The sequence below is a fragment of the Gambusia affinis genome, linkage group LG14 (genome assembly GCF_019740435.1).
Source record: "Gambusia affinis linkage group LG14, SWU_Gaff_1.0, whole genome shotgun sequence".
Lineage (NCBI taxonomy): Eukaryota > Metazoa > Chordata > Actinopteri > Cyprinodontiformes > Poeciliidae > Gambusia > Gambusia affinis.
The window spans coordinates 269,848-291,271 of record NC_057881.1 but is presented as its reverse complement, the minus strand read 5'-3'; the positions used below and the strand labels follow the sequence as shown (position 1 = coordinate 291,271).

General features: G+C 44.6%; 2 protein-coding genes and 1 long non-coding RNA gene across 7 annotated transcripts in view; 2 read left to right on the top strand and 1 right to left on the bottom strand.

Annotated features, from left to right (window-relative positions):
- The window catches only part of LOC122844021 (eukaryotic translation initiation factor 3 subunit E-B-like), a 3,242-nt gene extending 740 nt beyond the window's left edge, over positions 1 to 2,502 (top strand). Inside the window, exons 2-5 of the mRNA XM_044139223.1 lie at positions 587 to 814; positions 1,184 to 1,286; positions 1,384 to 1,518; positions 2,292 to 2,502. Coding sequence (XP_043995158.1) covers positions 587 to 814; positions 1,184 to 1,286; positions 1,384 to 1,518; positions 2,292 to 2,330 — 505 coding nt within the window. The 3' untranslated portion in view covers positions 2,331 to 2,502. The remainder of the gene's footprint in view (positions 1 to 586; positions 815 to 1,183; positions 1,287 to 1,383; positions 1,519 to 2,291) is intronic.
- A 5,100-nt stretch (positions 2,503 to 7,602) lies between these two features.
- Positions 7,603 to 9,440, bottom strand: LOC122843597. Its single transcript, XR_006372736.1, has 3 exons — positions 9,095 to 9,440; positions 8,068 to 8,183; positions 7,603 to 7,947 (listed from the first exon to the last, which is right to left on the bottom strand). It is a non-coding gene; the product is annotated as an uncharacterized LOC122843597 (long non-coding RNA).
- A 381-nt stretch (positions 9,441 to 9,821) lies between these two features.
- Positions 9,822 to 21,424, top strand: part of pleca (plectin a) — a 67,109-nt gene continuing 55,506 nt past the window's right edge. For all 5 annotated transcript variants that reach the window (XM_044138432.1, XM_044138429.1, XM_044138431.1 and 2 more), the window contains exons 1-2: positions 9,822 to 10,184; positions 10,901 to 11,111. In XM_044138432.1, the coding sequence (XP_043994367.1) occupies positions 9,963 to 10,184; positions 10,901 to 11,111 (433 nt within the window). In that variant the 5' untranslated portion in view covers positions 9,822 to 9,962. The remainder of the gene's footprint in view (positions 10,185 to 10,900; positions 11,112 to 21,424) is intronic.

Below are 21,424 nucleotides of genomic sequence, written 5' to 3'. Positions count from 1 at the left end.
GGAGAAAACAGATTTTTTATTAAATTTATAAACTGCAGCTTGAATAAAATGCAACTAAATAACATTTTTAAGAAATGCTGGATTGCTTTATTTATATTTTGCATGTTGCCTCTGACTGTTGCTGGTGGGGAGAAACATCTCAGTAACATTTAAGCAACCTACTGCAAAGTGTATGAGGACTGTTGGATGTAAAATTCATGAGCAGTAAATATTGTGTTAGTTTCAGTGTAGTATCACAATATGAGGCTTTAAAATTGTGACGCTTTTGATGAGTCAGACAGACTCAAGAAATTGTAGCAGCAGCTGCGTGGAGGGGCCCTAAGGAAGTTTTTGTCCTGGGGCCAAAGATTCCTGGCGGCGGCCCTGAACATGAGGAATCTGAAGCTGAGAAGATTCAGACACACAGAATTATGCTTCATATTTGATGGCAGAAAAAACTGAGCTCAGATATTTCATCAATAAAATCATCAATAAACTATCAGATCATATTCCTGAATTCTGGTTGGAATCCCTTTCAATGAATCAAGTTGATTAAAATAAACGATATTGTTGTTGTTTTGAAGCCATTTATTGTTAATCTGATCAGATCATTTGGACCGATTGATCTGATCAGACCGATTGATCTGATCGGACCGATTGATCTGATCGGACCGATTGATCTGATCGGACCGATTGATCTGATCGGACCCGTCGGTATCTCCCAGGTTTTGGTGAACGATTTCTTCCTGGTTGCTTGTCTGGAGGATTTCATCGAGAACGCGCGGCTCTTCATCTTTGAGACGTTCTGTCGCATTCATCAGTGCATCAGCATCAGGTACAGAACCAATTGGACCCGCCAGGCGCGGTCAGTACCAGCTCTATGTGAACGTGTTGCTCTGAGTGGTGAGGAGTGACCAGCAGGGGGCGGTGCTGCAGAAATCATGTTAGCATGAACCAATCAGGCGACATGTTACTGATGGAGCAGAGAGCAGAACCACACTGCTCCAGATCCGGTTCCGCTCCAGATCCGGATCCGGTCCAGATCTGGTTCTGGAGCGTTTTCTCTCAAACACAAACTGTACAGATTCACTGGATGCACCGGAACAGGAAAGTTTCCTCTGTTTGCTGAAAATGAGTCGGTCTAACTGGGTTTGGTTCCAGGGTGGTGCTTCTTCATCATCATCTTCCTCCTCCTCTTCCTCAGCATGCTGGCTGATAAACTCAACATGTCTCCTGAAGAGGCGGAGCGTTGGATCGTCAATCTGATCAGGAACGCCCGGCTGGACGCCAAGATCGACTCCAAACTGGTGAGGATCCCCGACCGGACCGGGCTGAACTGAACCGTCCTCTGGTTGGGACCGGACCGGGCCTCGGGTTCTGATGGTGACCGGAGTTTGTGTTCAGGGTCACGTCGTCATGGGAAACAACGCCGTGTCGCCGTACCAGCAGGTGATCGAGAAGACCAAGAGCCTGTCGTTCCGCAGCCAGATGCTGGCCATGAACATGGAGAAGAGAGCGGCCCACAGCACCAGGACCGAGGTGAGCCACCACCGTGCCACACAGGTCAAAGCTAATCAGTTTAGTCAGGAGCAAACCTTCATGTTCTGCAGCTCGTTTATAAATGCAGACGGGGCGCCACCTGCAGGACGTTTACATACATACACAGAAAACCCTCAATCTGTCAAATGTGATTCATTGGAACTGGAACATTAAACTGTAAGAAGAGTCATTTGTTTGGTGAAATATGATGCATTTATTAGATGTTAATATTATTTATTAATATTTATATCAATATTGGATCCCCAGTGAAACTCCACAAATGGCAGACCGGACCAAAGACACAACACTAAATATACCTGAATATGCATCAGTACGCTCCAAGTTAGCGCCACAGCAGAAGCTAGCAGGCTTCCCCAGCTGGAGTTTCAGCCAATCAGCATCAAGGAAAATAAACAGGTCGTGGATTGGCTGGTTTAAAATGCCCTAGCCAATAGCGTGTCCGCTAGTATTTATCTGCTTCCTGGGCGAGGCTTAGCTTAGCCATGAGTGGGCGGGGCCTAAATTTGGATGGGCGGGGCTTTATTGTAGATGTAAAACCAGACGTCTGAGTTGATGAGGCTCCAGATGTTTATCTGTAGTTTAGAGGAGCCGACCCGGCAGGCCCGGTTCTGGTCACACCAGACAGACTCGGAGCAACTTCTTTTAGTACCGGTGAAGCTTGTCCGGACCCGTGAGCCGGTTCTGACCGGAAATCTTCAGTTATTTGGGTTTTCTTTGTTTTCTCATCATTTTCTGTTTCTTCCTCCTTCCAGACTCCTAACTGGGCCGCCCAGGACTCTGGGTTCTACTGAGCTGGACCCGGCCTCTATGAAGATCCAAACGACTTTAATAACATCTGCTGATCATGACCAGTTTAACCAGTTTAACCAGTACCTGGGTCTTTGTGTTTGTGTCTCTAATTTATTCAGTTTTTATGGATTATTATGAAACTTTGACCTGCATTAAATGTTTAGTTCCTCTGGATCTGCAGCTCCTTCATTTGGCCACCAGATGGCGGCGGTGTCGCACGGCAGTGGAGAGGGGTAGTGGAGCGGTTCTGGTTCTGGAGCGGTTCTGGTTCTGGAGCGGTTCTGGTTTTATTGTCCCTGCTGCCAGCTGAACCTCTTCATGTCTGCTGGGTTAAAGGTTGAATCCGACCCAGCAGAACCGATGTTCTGACAATCTGAGCTACCTTGTCAGATTTTCCTACAGTAGCACGGATAGATGGCTAAGTCTGTCTAAAACTGCTGCCATCATGTTTACAATCAGAAAACTAAAACTGGTTGTTAATGTTAAATATATTGAATAAAATTATTTGAGTGACTGAAGTAGAAGCTTAGCAGTTATGGTTAGCTTAGCATCGGAACAATTTATATCCATAATGAAACCTAATCTAATCTTTTTACTAGAATACCCTTCCTGTTAAAACCATTTTAAATACAGAATAAAACAACATCAGAAAACAGGAAACAGGTTTTTATTGGAGTCAAATTGAACACCGACAGATCACTAATTAATAAAAATGTTATTAAAAAGATTGATGGGCAGCACAGACTTCAAAATATAAGAAAAAGTTTCAGATCATCGGCTCACCTGCTATGAACTTACTGCATCTCTTTCAGTGCTGTTTACATTATATCCTCTGCATGTATAATATAGGATTAGTTTATCGGCCAGTTGGTTTCTGGGCGCAGATCTCCTTCATTTTGGGGCATCGTGATCAGCTGATACTTCCATGTGAAGCTGATCTGATCTTCATCAGTAAAGGTTTATAGATCATCTCTGTCCTCTTCTGCTCTGAGGTTTGACTGACAGATCAGGTCTGAATGTTTACAGTTAACAATATTAACCTCATTGTTACCAACTCACTGACTTTATTTCTACATTTAGCAACATTTAAAAATTCATATCAGCCTAAATCCAAACCAGCAGGTCAGGCTGTTTAAAGATGGTAACCAGACAGAAACCTGCCATCGGTGCAGCTCTACACATATTCATCACATTCTTTGGTTAAATTCATTTCTCTTAAGGTAAAACAGCTAAAAATGTCATTTATACCAGGTGAGTCTTTCTCCCCTGAGAATGTGGACCGGTACCGGACTGATTCTGAGCCTTCAAAGGATTTTAACAGAAGTTTTTCATAACTTAGAAGTTGATGTAAAAATAATGTTTGTTTTATCCACTAAATGATTTAGTTCAGCAGCAAACAACAAATCCCAACTGCAGCCTAGAGCAACTCGTCGTGTAGCAGCTAATCATGTAGCAGCTAATCATGTAGCAGCTAATTATGTAGCAGCTAATTATGTAGCAGCTAATCGTGTAGCGGTTTTAATTATTCTATCAAACCTTATCAAACACGGTTTGAAGCCAAAATACCTCAGAAATATCCAGAAAATCAACTCATTTAAAGTTTAAATTCATATTCTAGCGATGTTTTGTAGGTTTGGATGCTCTGCTGCACAGCAGCTCGTTACCGGTCAGTGCAGTACCTACCGCGGCCACCAGGGGCCCCCAAGAGCTATGTACTATTTATTTTTCTTTTTGCCCATTTAAGAAAAAATTCTATAAACATTATCAAATATATATTGTAAGAAAAAAATCACAACTTCAGAATGAATTTATGTGTTTTTATTAATATAATCACAGAGAAATCAATACTAAAAACAACAAAAAATCAGTCCCACTTAGGGGCCCCTACTGGCCCCAGGGCCCCTACTGGCCGCTTGGTTTGCTTTGCCTTGGGCCGGCTCTGCTGATGAGGTCCAGTCAATCGCTGCCATGACTGGATCTCTTTGTTCAGTTGTCAGTTCTGGTCCAGTTCCGCCTGTGGACGGACAAAGGGTCATTATCGGGTCGGCGCCATTTGTCCAAAGATTCTGTTCAGCTCAATTAAAGTGTCTGGGGAGAGTCAGAGGTCAGAGGTCAGACCCAAACGTTCCTCCTGAACCTGAAGGAACAATTCCTCCGCAGGTAGAGCAACAGGAAGTCAGTTCCTGGTTCAGCTTTTAGTGAACTGTTCAACCCGGACTGACCAGAACCGGCTGGTTGGGTTTCATCCCACTTTTCTTTTCTTTTTTTTCCTCCCCTCCAGGGGGTCTTTTGTGGCTCTAGTGTCTCTTATATGACAGCAGGGGGCCAGAGGGGGGAAGACATGCGGCAATCGCGGCCGGGTCCGGGAATTGAACCCGCGACGGCCGCGTCAAAGACTGAAGGCCTCCAAACGTGGGTCGCGCTGTCCCCCGCCCGGGTTTCATCCCACTTCAGGGAAAAAGCTGATTGAGCTGCACGGAGCAGTAGAACCACGCCCCACTAGCTGACCAGACCGATTCCAGAACCAACAGTGGAATCAGGTCGGAGGTTTTTTATTTTTCCCATCAGCCACTGAAATTCTTCCAAGATGGCCGTCGTCGTCCCCGTTTCGGTGAGTCGGATGAACTTTGTGTCTCATCGGATGTTTTCCACTTTGTTCTTCCTGTTTAAACTACCTGATAGTGACGATGAACCGATTCTCACACCATCATCTGCAGGAGAAGAAGACGAGACACTTTCATCTTAATGTTAGCGTTAGCTTCTGCTAATTTTATTGTGTTTAGCATTAGCTTAGCTAAGATTCTTAGTGGTAAGTGAGCTGGACTTTACAGTTAGCTGTGGCTAATAACTGCTGCAGATTTTAGTGCAAACATTATTTTCTCCATGACAACCATTTGAAAAATGTCCACCAGAACAATAAAACATGATTTCTATGGTTCAGACCAGTGTTGTAGAAAGTACTAAAAGAATGTACTTAAGTAAAAGTAAAAGTACCACATTAACATTTTTACTTGAGTAAAAGTAAAAAAGTACTGGCTTTTAAAAATACTTAAGTATTAAAAGTAAAAGTATTTCCTGAATGCATTTTGGTAATCACTAATACAATATCATTAAGTGTACCTATCATATTTAATTTTAATACATGAAATATGTGCCATTTTAATCAACAATGCCACAGATAACGCATGTTTTTAGTGTGTTTACTGTCTGTAACAGTTTAGATTTAGATTTGTGATTCTATGCATCATAATTTCAGGGATGGAAACATTTTGTCTCCTGTCCTCACATAGCATGAACTTCACTTTTTTGCCACTAATGGCATTTATTTTTAAAGAAATCCAACAGAAAGGGGATGGAAAGAAGGTGGATGAGGGAGAACATGCAACCAAGGAGCCATTTAGCAGTGTTGTAGTTAAGACAAAGACCAGCACCCTGCGCTACATGACACAATAAAATGAAGTGCACCTTTCAAAACTGCTTCTCAAATTGATATGAAAAATCCACATTCCCATAAAAACACCTAGATATTAAATACTGAGAGCTGAAATAAATTTAACCAGTATCATTATCAATTCAAACTCTTCTTCATTCTGCTTTGCTTCCATCTCTGTGGCACAATCCGCAGTGGTTTCCTACCATCCCTAAAAGATAACGCCCTGGACGTTCGCCCATATCACCCATGTCAGAAACCACAACTGTCTGCTCCATTAAACATAGAAATTAAGGCAATGCCCCAATGGTAAACAACACTCAACTATGAATACTGTCCAAGGTGCAAGAAGCAAGAAGTAACCAGGCAGAAGGACAGTGACGGTTCTGACCCTGTCTGCCACCATGACAGGTTACCAACACAATCAAAGAGCAATGAGCAGCTCTGCTACACGTTCTTGTTTTGTTTATTGGCCAATTAAATAAATCTATCTATTTTTTAATTAAATAAAATAATAATAGCTACTGCAGTGTGTGCAGAGCGTCACAAGAACAAAGAACGGCTCTCAGTGAGGCTTCAGTCCTACAGGACTTAGTAAAAATCCGTCCAGAAGAATCGGATCGTTCATCACTATCACTATATAGCAGATTTTGGTCACAGCGTTGTCCCATATATGCGACACCTAAAACAACACTTCCACACAATAATTAAACGCATGACTGACAACGTTTTGTCATCGCAGATGCACCATATGTGTCTCTGTACAGCTAGCTTTGCTAACATCCGGTCCACTTAGCTTACCTTCCTTTAAGCTTCCTTTCCAAGTGACGCTAAAAGTTGGACGAAGTTTCCACCGTCTGTGAAAGTGAAGCGCTGCTGATTTTACATGTCGCCAAATCTTATGATTTATGTAGCGAAATTCTATTACTGACGATTAGACACAATCATCTCCCGCTTAGTGGAAACCACTGCGCATGTCTGGGAGCTCCGAGTGCGACTGAAAGGAGGACGCGATGAGTGACGACAGTAATTAGTAGGTCAAGTTATTGCTTGGATTTACAGCGCCTTGTTAAGTCCCTGAACTTCATATTTTAACGGGGTAAAAAAAGCGCAATGCGACTTGGATGTAACGAGTAACGGGACGGTTTTGTAGAAATGTAGTAAGTAGAAAGTACAGATACTTACTGTAAAATGTAGTGGAGTAAAAGTCGAAAGTATCCATTATTAAATATACTTAAGTAAAGTACAGATACACGAAGATTGTACTTAAGTACAGTAACGAAGTACATGTACTTCGTTACTTCACAACACTGGTTCAGACTATGGAGGTTGTGACGGTTTTAATGCTAAATATTAAGTTGACACCTTTTGAGAATCATTGTGAAAAATGGCGGCTATCTTGAGTTTTTCAGTGGGCCCTGTGGTCATGCTCCAGGTCAGGTTGTTGGATCTGCATGTGATTCAGTTTCAGTCCGCAACCAGCGGGCCAGGTTGTTTCTGCACGACCGGTTCTGACCCGTTGGGTTACGGACACCTCTCTGATTTCTGCTCACATTTTCCTCCACTCCCCGGTGAAAGCTGCAGACCGACTGTGGTTTCAGAACCAGAACCGCTCAGAACCTCAGGGCTCCGGATGAAACACACAAATACTAAAAATTAATTTGATTTCTTTATTTAAATTAGATGTTTTTATCCCGACAAAATCGGTTTCAGCTTGGTTGGAATTATTTACCTTTTGTCTGTTTTTCTGTGAGTTTCACCTAAAAAGGCCAAAAATAACAAAGTAAAATGTTGGATTTAGTTTCTAACAAAGTAAAATGTTGGATTTAGTTTCTAACAAAGTAAAATGTTGGATTTAGTTTCTAACAAAGTAAAATGTCGGAGCGGTTGCAGCGTCAGTCCAGCCGATCCGGTTCTTGGTTCCTTTGCTCTGCGGTGAATCCGTTCGGACCGGTGGAGCTGAACATTGTTGGACTGAATCCTCTCTGCTTGGAGTTGGGAACTGAAGCAACCACTGGTTTCATGCCCCCTCCCAGTTCAGTTCCCAGTGCTCACTGGGTGACCAACAATGGCCCAGTGCTACACAAACAAGCTCTGTGGGAGTTGTGTAACAGCTGAGTGCGGCCCAGTTTGCTCTGCTGAAGTTCTGGACAGAAAGGAGGAGCCTGAGACCAGAAGAAGTGGAAAATCTGGGAGGTAAAAATGAAAATGGATGTTAAATATTAGCATCAGCAACTGATCACTTTTATTTGATCAGAACCTTCTGGTCTGGACCTGCTGGTTCTGCTTCTTCTTCTACATTTATCCACCTTATAATTAACTCCTGGTGGCAGCAGGAGGTTGGCGGAGCTTCTTCTTCTTCTGTCTTTATTTAGTACAGATGATGACCAACGCCGCTCTGCAGATGTTTGCTGGGTTTTCTTTTCTAATAATGCAGCAGATCATATCAGATAAATCTTTTGTATGCAGATCCAGAACCTAACTTGCTCCAGAGCAGTAAAACAAACTGCTCGTTACTGAAAAATTGGGTCATCAAGAAAAATGCATTTTTCTACTAAATTTGCCAGTATTTATCAGATTACTACCTTTGGTGTCAAATCATACATAATTGGACACAGAACTCATATTTATTGATAATGTTTTAGTTTTTCAATAACATGGTTGCCCCGGAAAGTAAAGATTTGCACTAAAATCACCAATTAGATGAATGTGTTTGGTGTCAAATAATAGCACACAAGTATAAATGTTATTTTATTTTTTTTACCAGAAGCTTAAGCTATACGCTAGGCACAAAACATTAGCGGAAGCTAGCACTAAACAAATGTTAGCCTAGACTAGCCGAAGCTCAATAAACAACAACCAGAATTAAGTTAATCATTGTTATTTATTGTTGCATAGATAAAAAGGATTCCCCGCTAACTTCATCCGTTCGTTGTCAACCTGACATGGGGATCACACCAAACAGGATGGAAATATTCAGGGAAGTGACCAAAACAGACAATTAAACAAAACCAACAAAATAAATGACAGGTTGTTAACCCGCCCTCACAAATACTGCAAGAAGAAAACAATCCTAACAACAAAGGAAAACCAAACACTAAAAGGACAGCAGGAGGCAGTGCAAAAACAGTAAAACAAAAACACAAAAATTATTAAACGCTTATTAAATCATTTTAATCAAATCAACCAAAAAGACATTAAAACACTGGCTACCTGCATAAATCAACACTCCCAGTTCAAACCTTGGAATAGCCGATCTGGTGCAACCCTGACAAATAAAACACAATATAAACATACAATTAGTTTTCATTAAAAGAGACCAAGTATAGAACCTACCTGTGGCGTCGAACAACCACGCCCAGGTAACGCCACCACCTGAACACCATCAGCACTGCAGTCCACAGCCAGCAAACAACAAACAACACAAAACTGGTCTGACAGGAAATTGATGCTTCACCACCATCCTTCTAGCTTCAGGCTGTAGAGACAGCGACCCCTAATGGTGCCACCTGTTACACAAAAATCTCTCATCTTCATCTCCTTCCAGTTGACGACTGGTAAGAGTCACTAACGGCTAAATCCTCGGTTTCAGATTTTGCTATATTACTTTTAAAGTTGTATAAATATAATAACCAGTTTCAGTTTCAGATTCTGCATATTATCACATCATATGAACAGAATGACGAAAATGGAAACACTGATGACACACAAAGGTCATCCAAGTCATGGAAATGGGGAACGTTTTATTTCAATAAATTATTTGAGGCTAACAAACGGAAGCCATCTTGAAAAATGTCCACTGGCTGATTGGAAATCTGGAAAACATCCGGAGTTAGCATGCTAATGTTTATGCTATTATACGCAGTGATGTTCGGCTCTGTTGAAGGTCCGTGATCCTCATAAAGTTCTGTCTGGTGAACTGGGCCTTCATTTGTGTTCCGCTGAATAAATCAGAACAAACTGGACTGAAAAGCAGCTAAAGTCCCTGAAGGACCGACAGAAGGTTCTGAGTCCGGACCTGTTCGGGTTCTGAACAGCTGCTAGGATTAGACTTCAACCGGGCTCAGGCAGTTGGTTCTTCAACGAGCAACAAACACAGTGGCAATGCGCGCTCCCGTCAGCATGAAACGGGTCTCCACGTGAACGCGCAGGCGGTCCATAAGCGGCAGCTGAGCTGGACCGGTACCGGAGAGGAGGAGCAGGAATGCGGGCTGCAGCAGCAGCCTCCCCCGGCGTGCAGGTCGGACCGGTCCCGGTCCCGGTCGGAGCTCCGGAGCATCTCGCCGGTAGGAAGCCGCAGTACGCAGGCGCGGCCGCCTCTGCAGAGGAGGATGGTGGGAGTTCGAGTCCCGGTCCGGACGGGCTGAAGTGGGGCGAAGGCTGCGCCGCGGAGTGTCCGCTGCGGAGGTTCACCTGGAGCCGCAGCGTGAGTACAGCCGAACACGGAGGCTCGGTTCTAATGGAGCACGGAACCAGAAATGGACAGCTGCCTGAGCCAGCCGGGTCCCCTCTGCAGCTCAAGTCCGGTTCTGGTTTCAGGTGTGGCTGCTGCAGAGGGACGTCAAGATCTGCGGGAGTTCTGCAGACTGAACAGAACCAGGTCCGGTCCGGTTCGGCTGAGTGAGGTTGGGTTCTGCAGTCTTAACTTTCCCCCGCTGAGTTCGGGAGGTTCTGAACCCGGATCAGAGTCCAGTTCATCCCGATGAGGGTCAGCTGAAGGTGGCAGAGGCTCATCCTCCAGAATCACCAGACCCAGTTCGGTCCGGTTACTGAGAGGGTTCTGCTGGTTCTGATTTTGTAGAACTTTTGGATGTCACTTTGGTTCTGGAGTCTGGACCGGGCCTGCAGGTCAGAACCGTTCTGTTCCGATCCCGGGACGATTATCTGCCGACTCAGGATTTCTGACCCAGAAATGCTAACAGAATCTGGGCTGAACAGAACCGTTTGGGTCGATGCTTAGCTCTGGCCCGGCCTCACGGAACCGTTTAGAGTTCTGACCCGCTTTCAGTGGGAGCAGACCGCAGCTCAGAACCGGCCCAGACTACTGAACTGGTGCTGATGCTGAGCTTTCAGTCAGCAATGAGGACCAGGTCATGTGACCTGCAGTCACAGTGACCTCTGACCCTCTGTGTTTTGATCCAGAACATGGAAGGCGGCGCGGCGGCGCGGCGGCGGCCTCTGGTCCGGGCCGCGTCGGAGGATAGCGCCAGCGACTCGACCTCCGGCGGCTTCTACCCGTTGCCGGGAGACACGCTGCCCTGGAACCTGCAGAAGCACCAGCGCATGAAGCGATCCAAGTCGGCCTCCGGGGACGTTCTGGATCCGGCGGAGCGGGCCGTGGTCCGGATCGCAGGTGAGGCGCTGCGGCGGCGGCTACCATGCCAGACTGACGCACGCCGGGCGATTTACGCAGCGCTCCAGTTGGCGGGTTTCCTGTTAGCGGGTTTCCTGTTGGCGGGTTTCCTGTTAGCGGGTTTCCTGTTGGCGGGTTTCCTGTTAGCGGGTTTCCTGTTAGCATGTTTCCTGTTTGTGGGTTTATTGTTAACATGTTTCCTGTTAGCGGGTTTCCTGTTGGCGGGTTTCCTGTTGGCGGGTTTCCTGTTAACATGTTTCCTGTTAGTGGGTTTCCAGTTGACGGGTTTCCTGTTGGCGGGTTTCCTGTTAGCGGGTTTCCTGTTAGCATGTTTCCTGTTAGTGGGTTTCCAGTTGACGGGTTTCCTGTTGGCGGGTTTCCTGTTAACATGTTTCCTGTTAGTGGGTTTCCAGTTGACGGGTTTCCTGTTGGCGGGTTTCCTGTTAGCGGGTTTCCTGTTAGCATGTTTCCTGTTAGTGGGTTTCCAGTTGACGGGTTTCCTGTTAGCGGGTTTCCTGTTAACATGTTTCCTGTTAGCGGGTTTCCAGTTGGCGGGTTTCCTGTTAGCGGGTTTCCTGTTGGCGGGTTTCCTGTTAGCGGGTTTCCTGTTAGCATGTTTCCTGTTTGTGGGTTTCTTGTTAACATGTTTCCTGTTAGCGGGTTTCCTGTTAACATGTTTTCTGTTAGCGGGTTTCCTGTTTGCATGTTTCCTGTTAGCGGGTTTCCTGTTGGCGGGTTTCCAGTTAGCGGGTTTCCTGTTAGCGGGTTTCCTGTTAGCATGTTTCCTGTTTGTGGGTTTCTTGTTAACATGTTTCCTGTTAGCGGGTTTCCTGTTAGCCTGTTTCCTGTTAGTGGGCTTCCCGTTGACATGTTTCCTTTTAGTGCGTTTCCTGTTAACATGTTTCCAGTTGGCGGGTTTCCTGTTAGCATGTTTCCTGTTAGCGTGTTTCCTGTTAGCAGGTTTCCAGTTGGCGAGTTTCCTGTTAGCGGGTTTCCTGTTAACATGTTTCCTGTTAGCGGGTTTCCTGTTAACATGTTTCCTGTTAGCGGGTTTCCAGTTGGCGGGTTTCCTGTTAGCGGGTTTCCTGTTAGCATGTTTCCTGTTTGTGGGTTTCTTGTTAACATGTTTCCTGTTAGCGCGTTTCCTGTTGACATGTTTCCAGTTGGCAGGTTTCCTGTTAGCATGTTTCCTGTTAGTGGGTTTCCTGTTAGCGGGTTTCCAGTTAGCGGGTTTCCTGTTAGCAGGCTAGAATTAGCATTTTTCCACTTAGCATGTTCCTGTTAGTGGGTTTCCAGTTATTGTGTTCTTGTTAGAGGTTTTCTTGTTAGCATGTTCTTGTTAGCGAGTTACCTGTTAGCGGGTTACCAGTTAGCGAGTTTCCTGTTAGCATGTTCCTGCTAGAGGTTTTCCTGTTGGCATGTTCCTGTTAGCATGGTCCTGCTAGCATGTTTCAGTTAGCATGTTCCTGTTAGAGGTTTTTCTGTTAGTGGGTTCCTGTTAGCTTGTTCCTGTTAGCAGGTTTCTTGTTAGCATGTTGCTGTAAGTGGGTTTTCTGTTAGCATGTTCCTGTTAGCGGGTTCCTTGTTAGCATAGTCCTGTTAGCACATTTTCTGTTAGCATGTTCCTTTTAGAGGTTTTCCTGTTAGCATGTTTCTGTTTGCTGGTTTCCTGTTAGCAGGTACTTTTTAGCATGTTTCGGTTAGCATGTTTCTTTTTAGCGGGTTCCAGTTAGCATTTTCCGGTTAGCAGGTTTCCTGTTAGCGGGTGTTCTGTTAGCATGTTTCCACTTAGCACATCCACTATAATGTCAGTACCAACGCTGTGCCCAAACAAAACAAATACAGGAAAAATGACCCAATTTCAACTACTTAATTATAAAACCCTAGAGGAAATTATGAGTCAACTCAGCTCCAGTTCTTGCTGTCTGGATGTTCTAGATCTATAACTCTAGAACATTTATTTAAGAAAGTCCTGCCTGTCAATATAAATGATCTGATCCAAATAGTAACTCATCGCTCTCATCAGGCTTTGAAAACAGCAGGAATCAAACCACTGATAAAAAGAACAATCTGGACAAATCACTACTGCAGAATTACAGGCCGACCTCTGACCTCTGACCTCCCATTCATCAGTAAAGTTATTGAAAAAGCTGTTTAAACAGTTAAATAGCTTCCTAACAATAACCAACTGCTTTGACTCCTTCCAGTCTGGTTTCCATGGTTACCACAGCACAGAGACTGGCCTAGTCAAAGTGTTCAATGACATCCAAATAAATACGGACTGTGGGAGAACCACAGTGCTGGTTCTGGTTCTGTTGGACCTCAGTGTCGATCATTTCGATCATCATGCTCCCACTGGCTCAGGTTATAACAGGAAATAATATCAGCTACCAAAACTATGCAGATGACACACAGCTCTACATTATGATGTCACCAGGTGACCTTTGACCCCATTCAATCACTGAACAGATGCTTAGAACAGATAAATGTCTGGATGAGACAAAACTGAAGTTATTATTTTTGGACCTAAAGGGGAACAATCTAGAGTTATAGATCTAGAGTTGTAGATCTAGAGTAATAGATCTAGAGTCAGTGCACAGCTTCAGTTATTACAACTAAAAACCAGCGATCAGCCCGAAACCTGGGAGTAGTGATGGACTCTGACCTGAACATTCAGAGCCACGTAAAGACAGTCACAAAGTTGGCCTTCTATCACCTGAAGAACATTTCCAGGATTAAAGGACTAATGTCTCAGCCAGATCTAGAGAAACTCATCCGTGCGTTTATCTTCAGTCGTATTGATTATTGTAACGGCGTCTTCACAGGTCTGTCCAGCAAATCAATCCTCCAGCTGCAGCTGATCCAGAATGCTGCTGCTGGAGTTCTGACTAAAACCAGGAAGATAGAGCACATAACACCAGTTTTAAAGTCTCTCCACTGGCTCCCTGTAGCTCAAAGAATAGACTTTAAAATACTGTTGTTAGTTTATAAATCACTGAATGGTTTAGCACCACAATACATTAAAGATCTGCTGCTGTTGTATCAACCTTCCAGAACTCTCAGGTTCTGGTTCTGGTTCTGCTCTGCATCCCCAGAACCAGAACCAAACGAGGTGAAGCAGCATTCAGCATCTATGCACCACAAATCTGGAACAAACTTCTAGAAAACTGTAAATCAGCTGAAACACTGACTTCCTTTAAATCTCAACTAAAAACCAACCTGATTAGGATTTTATTTAAAACAATAATCAATTACTAATTTACTGATGGAACCTGATTTAATGTCGTGTTTTGATTATTGATTCTATGTTTCATTGTGTTTCTGTGTTTGATTTGATGTAAAGCTCTTTGAAATGCCTTGATGCTGAAACATGTTATACTAATAAAATTAGATGTTTTTTTTATTTAGAATGGTTCTGTTCCTGTTAGCATGTTTCCACTTATCTTGGTGCTGTTAGCAGGTTTCCTGTTTGCATGTTTATAATTAGCATGGTTCTGTTAGCGGGTTCTTGTTAGCATGTTTGCACTTAGCTTGGTCTTGTTAGCAGGTTTTCTGTTAGCGGGTTTCTGTTAGCATGTTCCGATTAGTAGGTTTTCTGTTAGCGTGTTTCCAATTATCATGGTCCTGTTAGCGGGTTCCTGTTAGCGTCAGGTTTAATCCCTGATCGTATCTGAGCCAGTATGTAAACATTTAAAAGTTCTGGTTTTAAGAATGATCCAGTTGGTGGAGCTGGTGCCTTGCAGCGGAAAGATTGTGGGTTCAATTCCCAGCCTGGAGTCTTTCTGCATGGTGTGTGGAGGTTGTCTGTGTTGGTTCTGGGTCGGATCTTCAGATCAACATAAAAAGTTTTCAATTGTGGATGAAAGCAACAAATATTAGATTTTGTCAAGTGCCATCAATAAATCATCAATACACGTAAAATCCATCGATCAATAATCATTTCAGCCCTAACAGCTGAATGGCTGAAGGAGATCAGGGTTTCAGGAGTTTTTCAGTTCTCTGGAAGTTTGTTCCAGATCTGTGGAGCATAGAAGCTGAATACTGCTTCTTCATGGTTCTGGTTCTGGGGAAGCAGAGCAGGCCAGTGAAGGACTATAGACCCAGGTTTGGGTTTTCACCTTGCTGCAGTAATCAGGACGGCCACCAGGGGTCAGCATGTGGAGGTGAATCTGGTCAGAACCAGAACCTCCAGCCCAACAGCTTGCAGGTCCGGCAGGCTGCTCCTTTCTTCCTGCAGAGGACAGAATGGTTCTGGTCGGATTTAATTGGTGGGGGAACTGGACTGGACCAGAGGGAAACCGTCTCTGGTCCAGTCCACTCCACAAGGAGGAAGAAGCTCAGAGAGACTCAGAGGTTCCTCTGACCTTTGACCTCTGTCTGTGCAGCGGTTTCTGTTTTTATTTCACAGCAAAATGAAACATTTCCGATCCAGAATCTGATTTACCGTAATTTCCGGACTATAAGCCACAACTTTTGTCTCACGCTTTCGACCCTGCGGCTTATACAACGATGCGGCTTTTTTATGATTTTTTTTCTAACAGCCAGTAGGGGGCGCTGGAGCAGAAAAGGTAAGAGTGAGACAGCTAGAATATATCTGTAGAGGAAGACTAATGTAACATCGTGCTTTGTGCATGAATAAAATGAGCTTGAACAGACCCTCATCATGGAGAATGCAAGAAGAAATGCATATGATGCAGCTTTCAAGTTAAAAGCAATCGAGCCGATAAAGAAGGAAACAGACAGTGAGGAAGAAGACTTCCATGGTTTCAGTGAACAGGAGGAAGAGGATGACGGCTCTCCGTGACTTTTAACCATATGTTATTTAAACCAGCCCTGTTAGTGTTTTGTTATATTGCTGCTGTTCAGAAAGAAAAGCTACAGCATATTATTAAAACTTTAAAAACACTTTCTGTGTACCGTCTTTCTTTGTAAATATCTCATTTTTCAATGTAGGAACATGCGGCTTATACACTGGTGCGGATTATGTATGTACAAAATGTGTTTCCTTTAAAAATGTAGGGGGTGCAGCTTATAATCAGGTGCGCTCTATAGTCTGGAAATTACGGTAGTTCAGTCCGTTTGGTGCAAGGCCGATTCTACTCTGTTCTGTTGGGTCCTGGTTCTGCTGGGCTTTTGGGGAATGAAAACATTAACTATCTTCAGTTTTTATTTTTTTAAATGATTTAAACTTTGATTTTCATGAAAATCCAAGCTGGATTTATTTCTAGCCTTCATACTTTAACCATGTGTTTCCCATCTTTCAATATGGCCACCATGAGTGTAATGGAGAATACATTCATGTGGCTCATAGTTAGCTAGTAGCTAACAGTTAGCTATTAGCCACAGCTAACTAGGTTCACTATTGACGCTCTAACCAATAATCTTATCTTATGCTGATAGCTTTAGCTATAAAAATTGAGTAGGAGCTAACCCTAATCACGTAAAACCTTAACATGCGCTAAAGCTAATCACATAAAACCTTAGCATACGTTAAATCTAATCACATAAAACCATAGCATGCGCTATAGCTAATCACATAAATCCTTAGCATGCGCTAAAGCTAATCACATAAAACCTTAGCATGCGCTAAAGGTAATCACAGTATCTTAGCATGCGCTATAGCTAATCACATAAAACCTTAGCATGCGCTAAAGGTAATCACAGAATCTTAGCATGCGCTAAAGCTAATCATATAAAACCTTAGCATGCGCTAAAGGTAATCACATAAAACCTTAGCATGCGCTATAGCTAATCACATAAAACCTTAGCATGGGCTAAGGCTAATCACATAAAACCTTAGCATGGGCTAAGGCTAATCACATAAAACCTTAGCATGCGCTAAAGCTAATCACATAAAACCTTAGCATGCGCTAAAGCTAATCACATAAAACCTTAGCATGCGCTAAAGGTAATCACAGAATCTTAGCATGCGCTATAGCTAATCACATAAAACCTTAGCATGCGCTAAAGCTAATCACATAAAACCTTAGCATGTGCTAAAGTTAATCACAGAACCTTAGCATGCGCTAAAGCTAATTGCATAGATCCTTAGCATTGAAGTTTTAGTTGCCAGATAAGGCAACCGTAACCCCAGCTGCTCCTCCTCAGCCAATCAGATCACTCCATGCTGAAATATTTTCCACATTCCTTATGGGAATGTTGAACCCTGCTGGTTTCTCCACATAGCGGAGCCTGCTGTTATTCTGTTGGCAGAGACTGACCCGGTTCTGTTTGGACCTCGGCCATCCGGTCCATCAGAACCAGCAGTCAGTCTAAACGGGTCACAGAACCTGGACTTTAGTGTACCCTGTTGTGGTTCTGATCCGTTCTCCAGGTGTTACTGCATTTATCTTAGTTCTATGTCTAAATGATTTTATTGGTGAGCCCAGAGCTACAGGAAACCCTCTGGCTGTTACCGTGGGAAAAGTTTCACCATCGGCTGCAAATAATGCTGCAGACGGTGCAGCATTATTTGCTCACACTCCACCATCTGCAGTGGTGGAGTGCTGTCAGAAAGGTTCTGCTGCTGGTTCTGAGTTCAGAGGTTTTTGTGTTGTTTTCTTCAGTTGGTGGTTCTTGGGGCAGCGCCCCCACAGGCCAGGAGGGAAACAGACTCAGAGCAGAGAGGAAGAGAATCACAGCAGGACCGAGTCTACCGGACTGCCAGACAATCAGAGACTGGTTCTGTTCAGCTGGGACTGGACCCCCAGGCTCCTCTGACGCTTCACAACGTCTGCTGCAGAAGAAGAAACCAGAACCTCCCAACCATCTGGGAGAAAGTTTTAAATCAGCTGAAGGAGTTTGTCTCGTCTGGTGTCAGGTTCTTGTTCCGACCCGGTTTTATGCTCACCCAGTACGGAGTCCATAGATCTGGGTCTGTTTGAGGACCAGCTGGACGTTCTGCCCCATCACTGGGGTCCATTCGGGCCAGGTTCTGCTTGGCCAGGTTCTACTGGAAACAGGAAGTAGAAGAACCCCTCGCTGCTCTGCCTCTGGTTTCTGTCAGCTGGTCGTGTTTCTGTGTTTTGGGCGCTGTGCCTTTAAGAGCAGGAGGAGTGAGGCTGTGGCAGGTGTGTGTGTGTGTGTGTGTGTGTGTGTGTGTGTGTGTGTGTGTGTGTGTGGAGCTGACAGCTGGGGGTTTAACAGCACTGAGGAGAAACGGGTCAGCTGTTCTGAAACAAGAAAGTTTGAGGCAAGAGAATCCTGACCCGGTCTGATCCAGATCCAGACCTGGTCCAGACCCAGCCGGGTCATGTCCCTGCCGGTACCTGAAGCGGGTCAGCGCCAGCCAGAGGAGCAGGACTTTGTCCGGGCCTACGAGAACGTCAGAGAGAAATATAAAGGTAATGTGAGGTTCTGCTGGGTTCTGACAGAACCTCTGAGGCGTGGTGCAGCGGAGGGAACCAGGCCAAATGGGTCCAGATGGAGCTGGTTCTGGTTCTGGTCAGTCTGGATGAGCTCTACTCTACAGCAAAGTTTCATTCTTGGTCGTCCAGGAATGAAACCAGCTAATGGACCTGAGCTGTCCTCCTCTGGACTAGTGGAGGAGACATGCTGGTGGCGCCAACGCCAATGGTTCTGATGTTCTGGTTCTGTTGGTTCAAGTTCTGATAGTTTTGGTTCTGATGGTTCTGGTTGTGTTGGTTTTGCCGCAGCGTCAGGCTGGTCTCCATGTGTGTCCTGAACAAGTAGAGCCTTCCTCTCAGCGACCACAGCGCTCTCTGTGGTTGCTGCAACATCACTTCCTGTCAGGAGGCTGCATGGCTTCCTGCTGATAAATCAGTTTCAGCCGCCTGGATCAGTGAGAAGCGGTTCCACAGTGGGCCTTCTAGCAGCTGCAGAACATTTCCAGGATCAGAGACTAAAGTTTCCGACCAGAGAAACTCATCCAGACGTTTGATTCCTGCAGCAGCGTCTTCACAGGTCTGATTGACAACCCAACGGCCCAGAACGCTGCTGCTGGAGTTCTGACTAGAACCAGGAGGATGGAGACACCACCTGGTTCTACATTACTTTAAACTGCTGGTGGTTTATAAATCACTGAACGGATTAAAGATCTTTTACTGCTGCTGGATCAACCTGCTGGTTCTGGTTCTGGTTCTGCTCTGCATTCAGAACCAAACGTGGAGAAGCAGCATTCAGCTTCTATTCACTACAGATCTGGAACAGAAAACTAAAACCCTGAGTTCCTTTACATCAGGGGGCCACAAAGTGGGTTCTGGAGGTCCGATTGGATCCTGATGTTTTATTCTCTCTTTCAGCAGGTCAAAGTTCAGCAGGTCAAAGTTCTTCTTTGGCTTCTAAAGATCCAGGTGAGTTAAACCAGGGAGAGACTAAAACATGCAGGAGGCCCTCAGGGGCCACTTTGGGGACCCCTGCTTTACTTCTATAAACCCAGTTGACTGGAGTCGACTTGATCAATAACTGGAATATTGATCAATAATCTGATGATTTATCAATCAATCAAATTTTATTAGTATAGCACATTTCAGCATCAAGGCATTTCAAAGAGCTTTACATCAAATCAAACACAGAAACACAATGCAAAATGGAATCAATAATCAAAACACGACAATGAGTGAAATTCAATCAATAAATTAGTAATTGATTATGTTTCTAATAAAATCCTAATCAGGTTGGTTTTTAGTGGCGTTTGCATCCATAACAGGTTTACCTGTTTCACTCCTCCTGTGTTATATGGAACAAAATACCTGCTGCTATTTTTATTCCCAGTCGCTCAGTTTAGAACCCTGTAAACATCCTTCCAGCTCCTTCTCCTCTTTCACTGGATTTCGCTCTGGGACGCCGCCGCCCCTCACGGGTTTTTGTGCAATTCTATGGTTCCTCTTAGTGTCTAGAATTTACAGGTTTGTGTTACGTGCAGTGACCCTCAGTCACTCGCCGTTTTCTTAGATAAGTCCGCTCATCACAATGTAATGTCAGCTATTGATTTTCAGAAAGCTGTTTTATCAGTGAGGTTTATGCTACGGTGGCCTGCAGGGTCATACAAGCTGCTAACAGCTGGATGATAGAAAGCAGGCAATAGAATGAGGGATCCTGTGCGATGGAAGTCCTCCAGGCCTCTAGGGGGCGTCTGCAGCAGGTAGCATCACCTAGGTAAATATCCTGATGTTCTGTATGTAAAACACATTTCTTCCTTCCTCCAACTTTCTCCTAGAGATTGTGTCGGGTTCCAGATGATGCCCCCCGCTGGTCTGGAGGAATTCGCTTCAATTCAAACTTTATTAAACACGAAGCTTCTGTTTAGTGCGGCCGGTTTGCTGCTCTTCTTCTGTCGCAGTAGGGTTTTTTTCCAGTGCGTTTTGCAGTTTGCATTTCTCTGGATCTCATGGTGAGTTGAACTGCAGAGGCAGAACTTTCCCTCTCCTGGGCCTCAATGGACCAGGTCGGCTTCTGGTTCCGGCCAGGTTCTGGTACCAGGTCGCGGGTTTCTGCTGGGTAAACTATTTGCTGCTGAGTTCTGCTCTAGTTCTGACCGACCTTTAACCTTTAGCTCTGAGTCGTTTTGATTAAACCTAGAAACAGCTGGGTTCTGGTGGTGGGATCCTGTTCTGGAGAACCTTGGGTCCAATGAACCCTGCAGATACATGCAGAAGGTCTGGACTTTGACTAGGCCATTGTGCTGTTTGGATCCTGGTTCTATTCTGACTGTTGGACTCCAGAAGGTCTTGGTCTACAGAGAAGGCTCTGCAGAACCAGTCACAGCGCGTCTGGTTCTCTTGTGCTGCAGCAGCAGTGCATGATGGTCCGTGTTAGAGGCTGAGATTGTCTGAGCGCGTGCAGAAACCCCCCGGATCCGTTCCATGAAACCGGATCCGATGTTCTAAAATAGTTCTGCAGGCGGCGGCGCCAACATTTCCTGGACCTGCTGCAAGAAAACAGCAGATTATTAATCTGGAGGAGTTTAATCCAGGTTCAATGATGATGATCCTCATTAATCTGGATTAGGAAGGAGAACGTTTTCTGTAGCTAGCTAACTAGGTAGCTAACTAACTAGCTTGCTAGCTAGCTCAGTTCCCCATTCTAACTGGAACCAGCAGTTAATGAACCAGCAGAACCTGGAAGCTTCTCCTCATTAATGGACTTGAGCTGTCCTGGTCCGGTCCAAACTGGAGTCCAGACTGGCGGCTCAGGCCAAACCAGTAACAGTGTAAATGTTACTGGTTTGTTACTGGGAGCTCTGGTGCAGCTGAAACTGGATCCTCATTGATTAATGATTATTGATCTGTTTCCTATTTAGAGATGAAACTGATTGCTGTCAGGATGAGGAGGAGTAGTGATGAAGAATAATC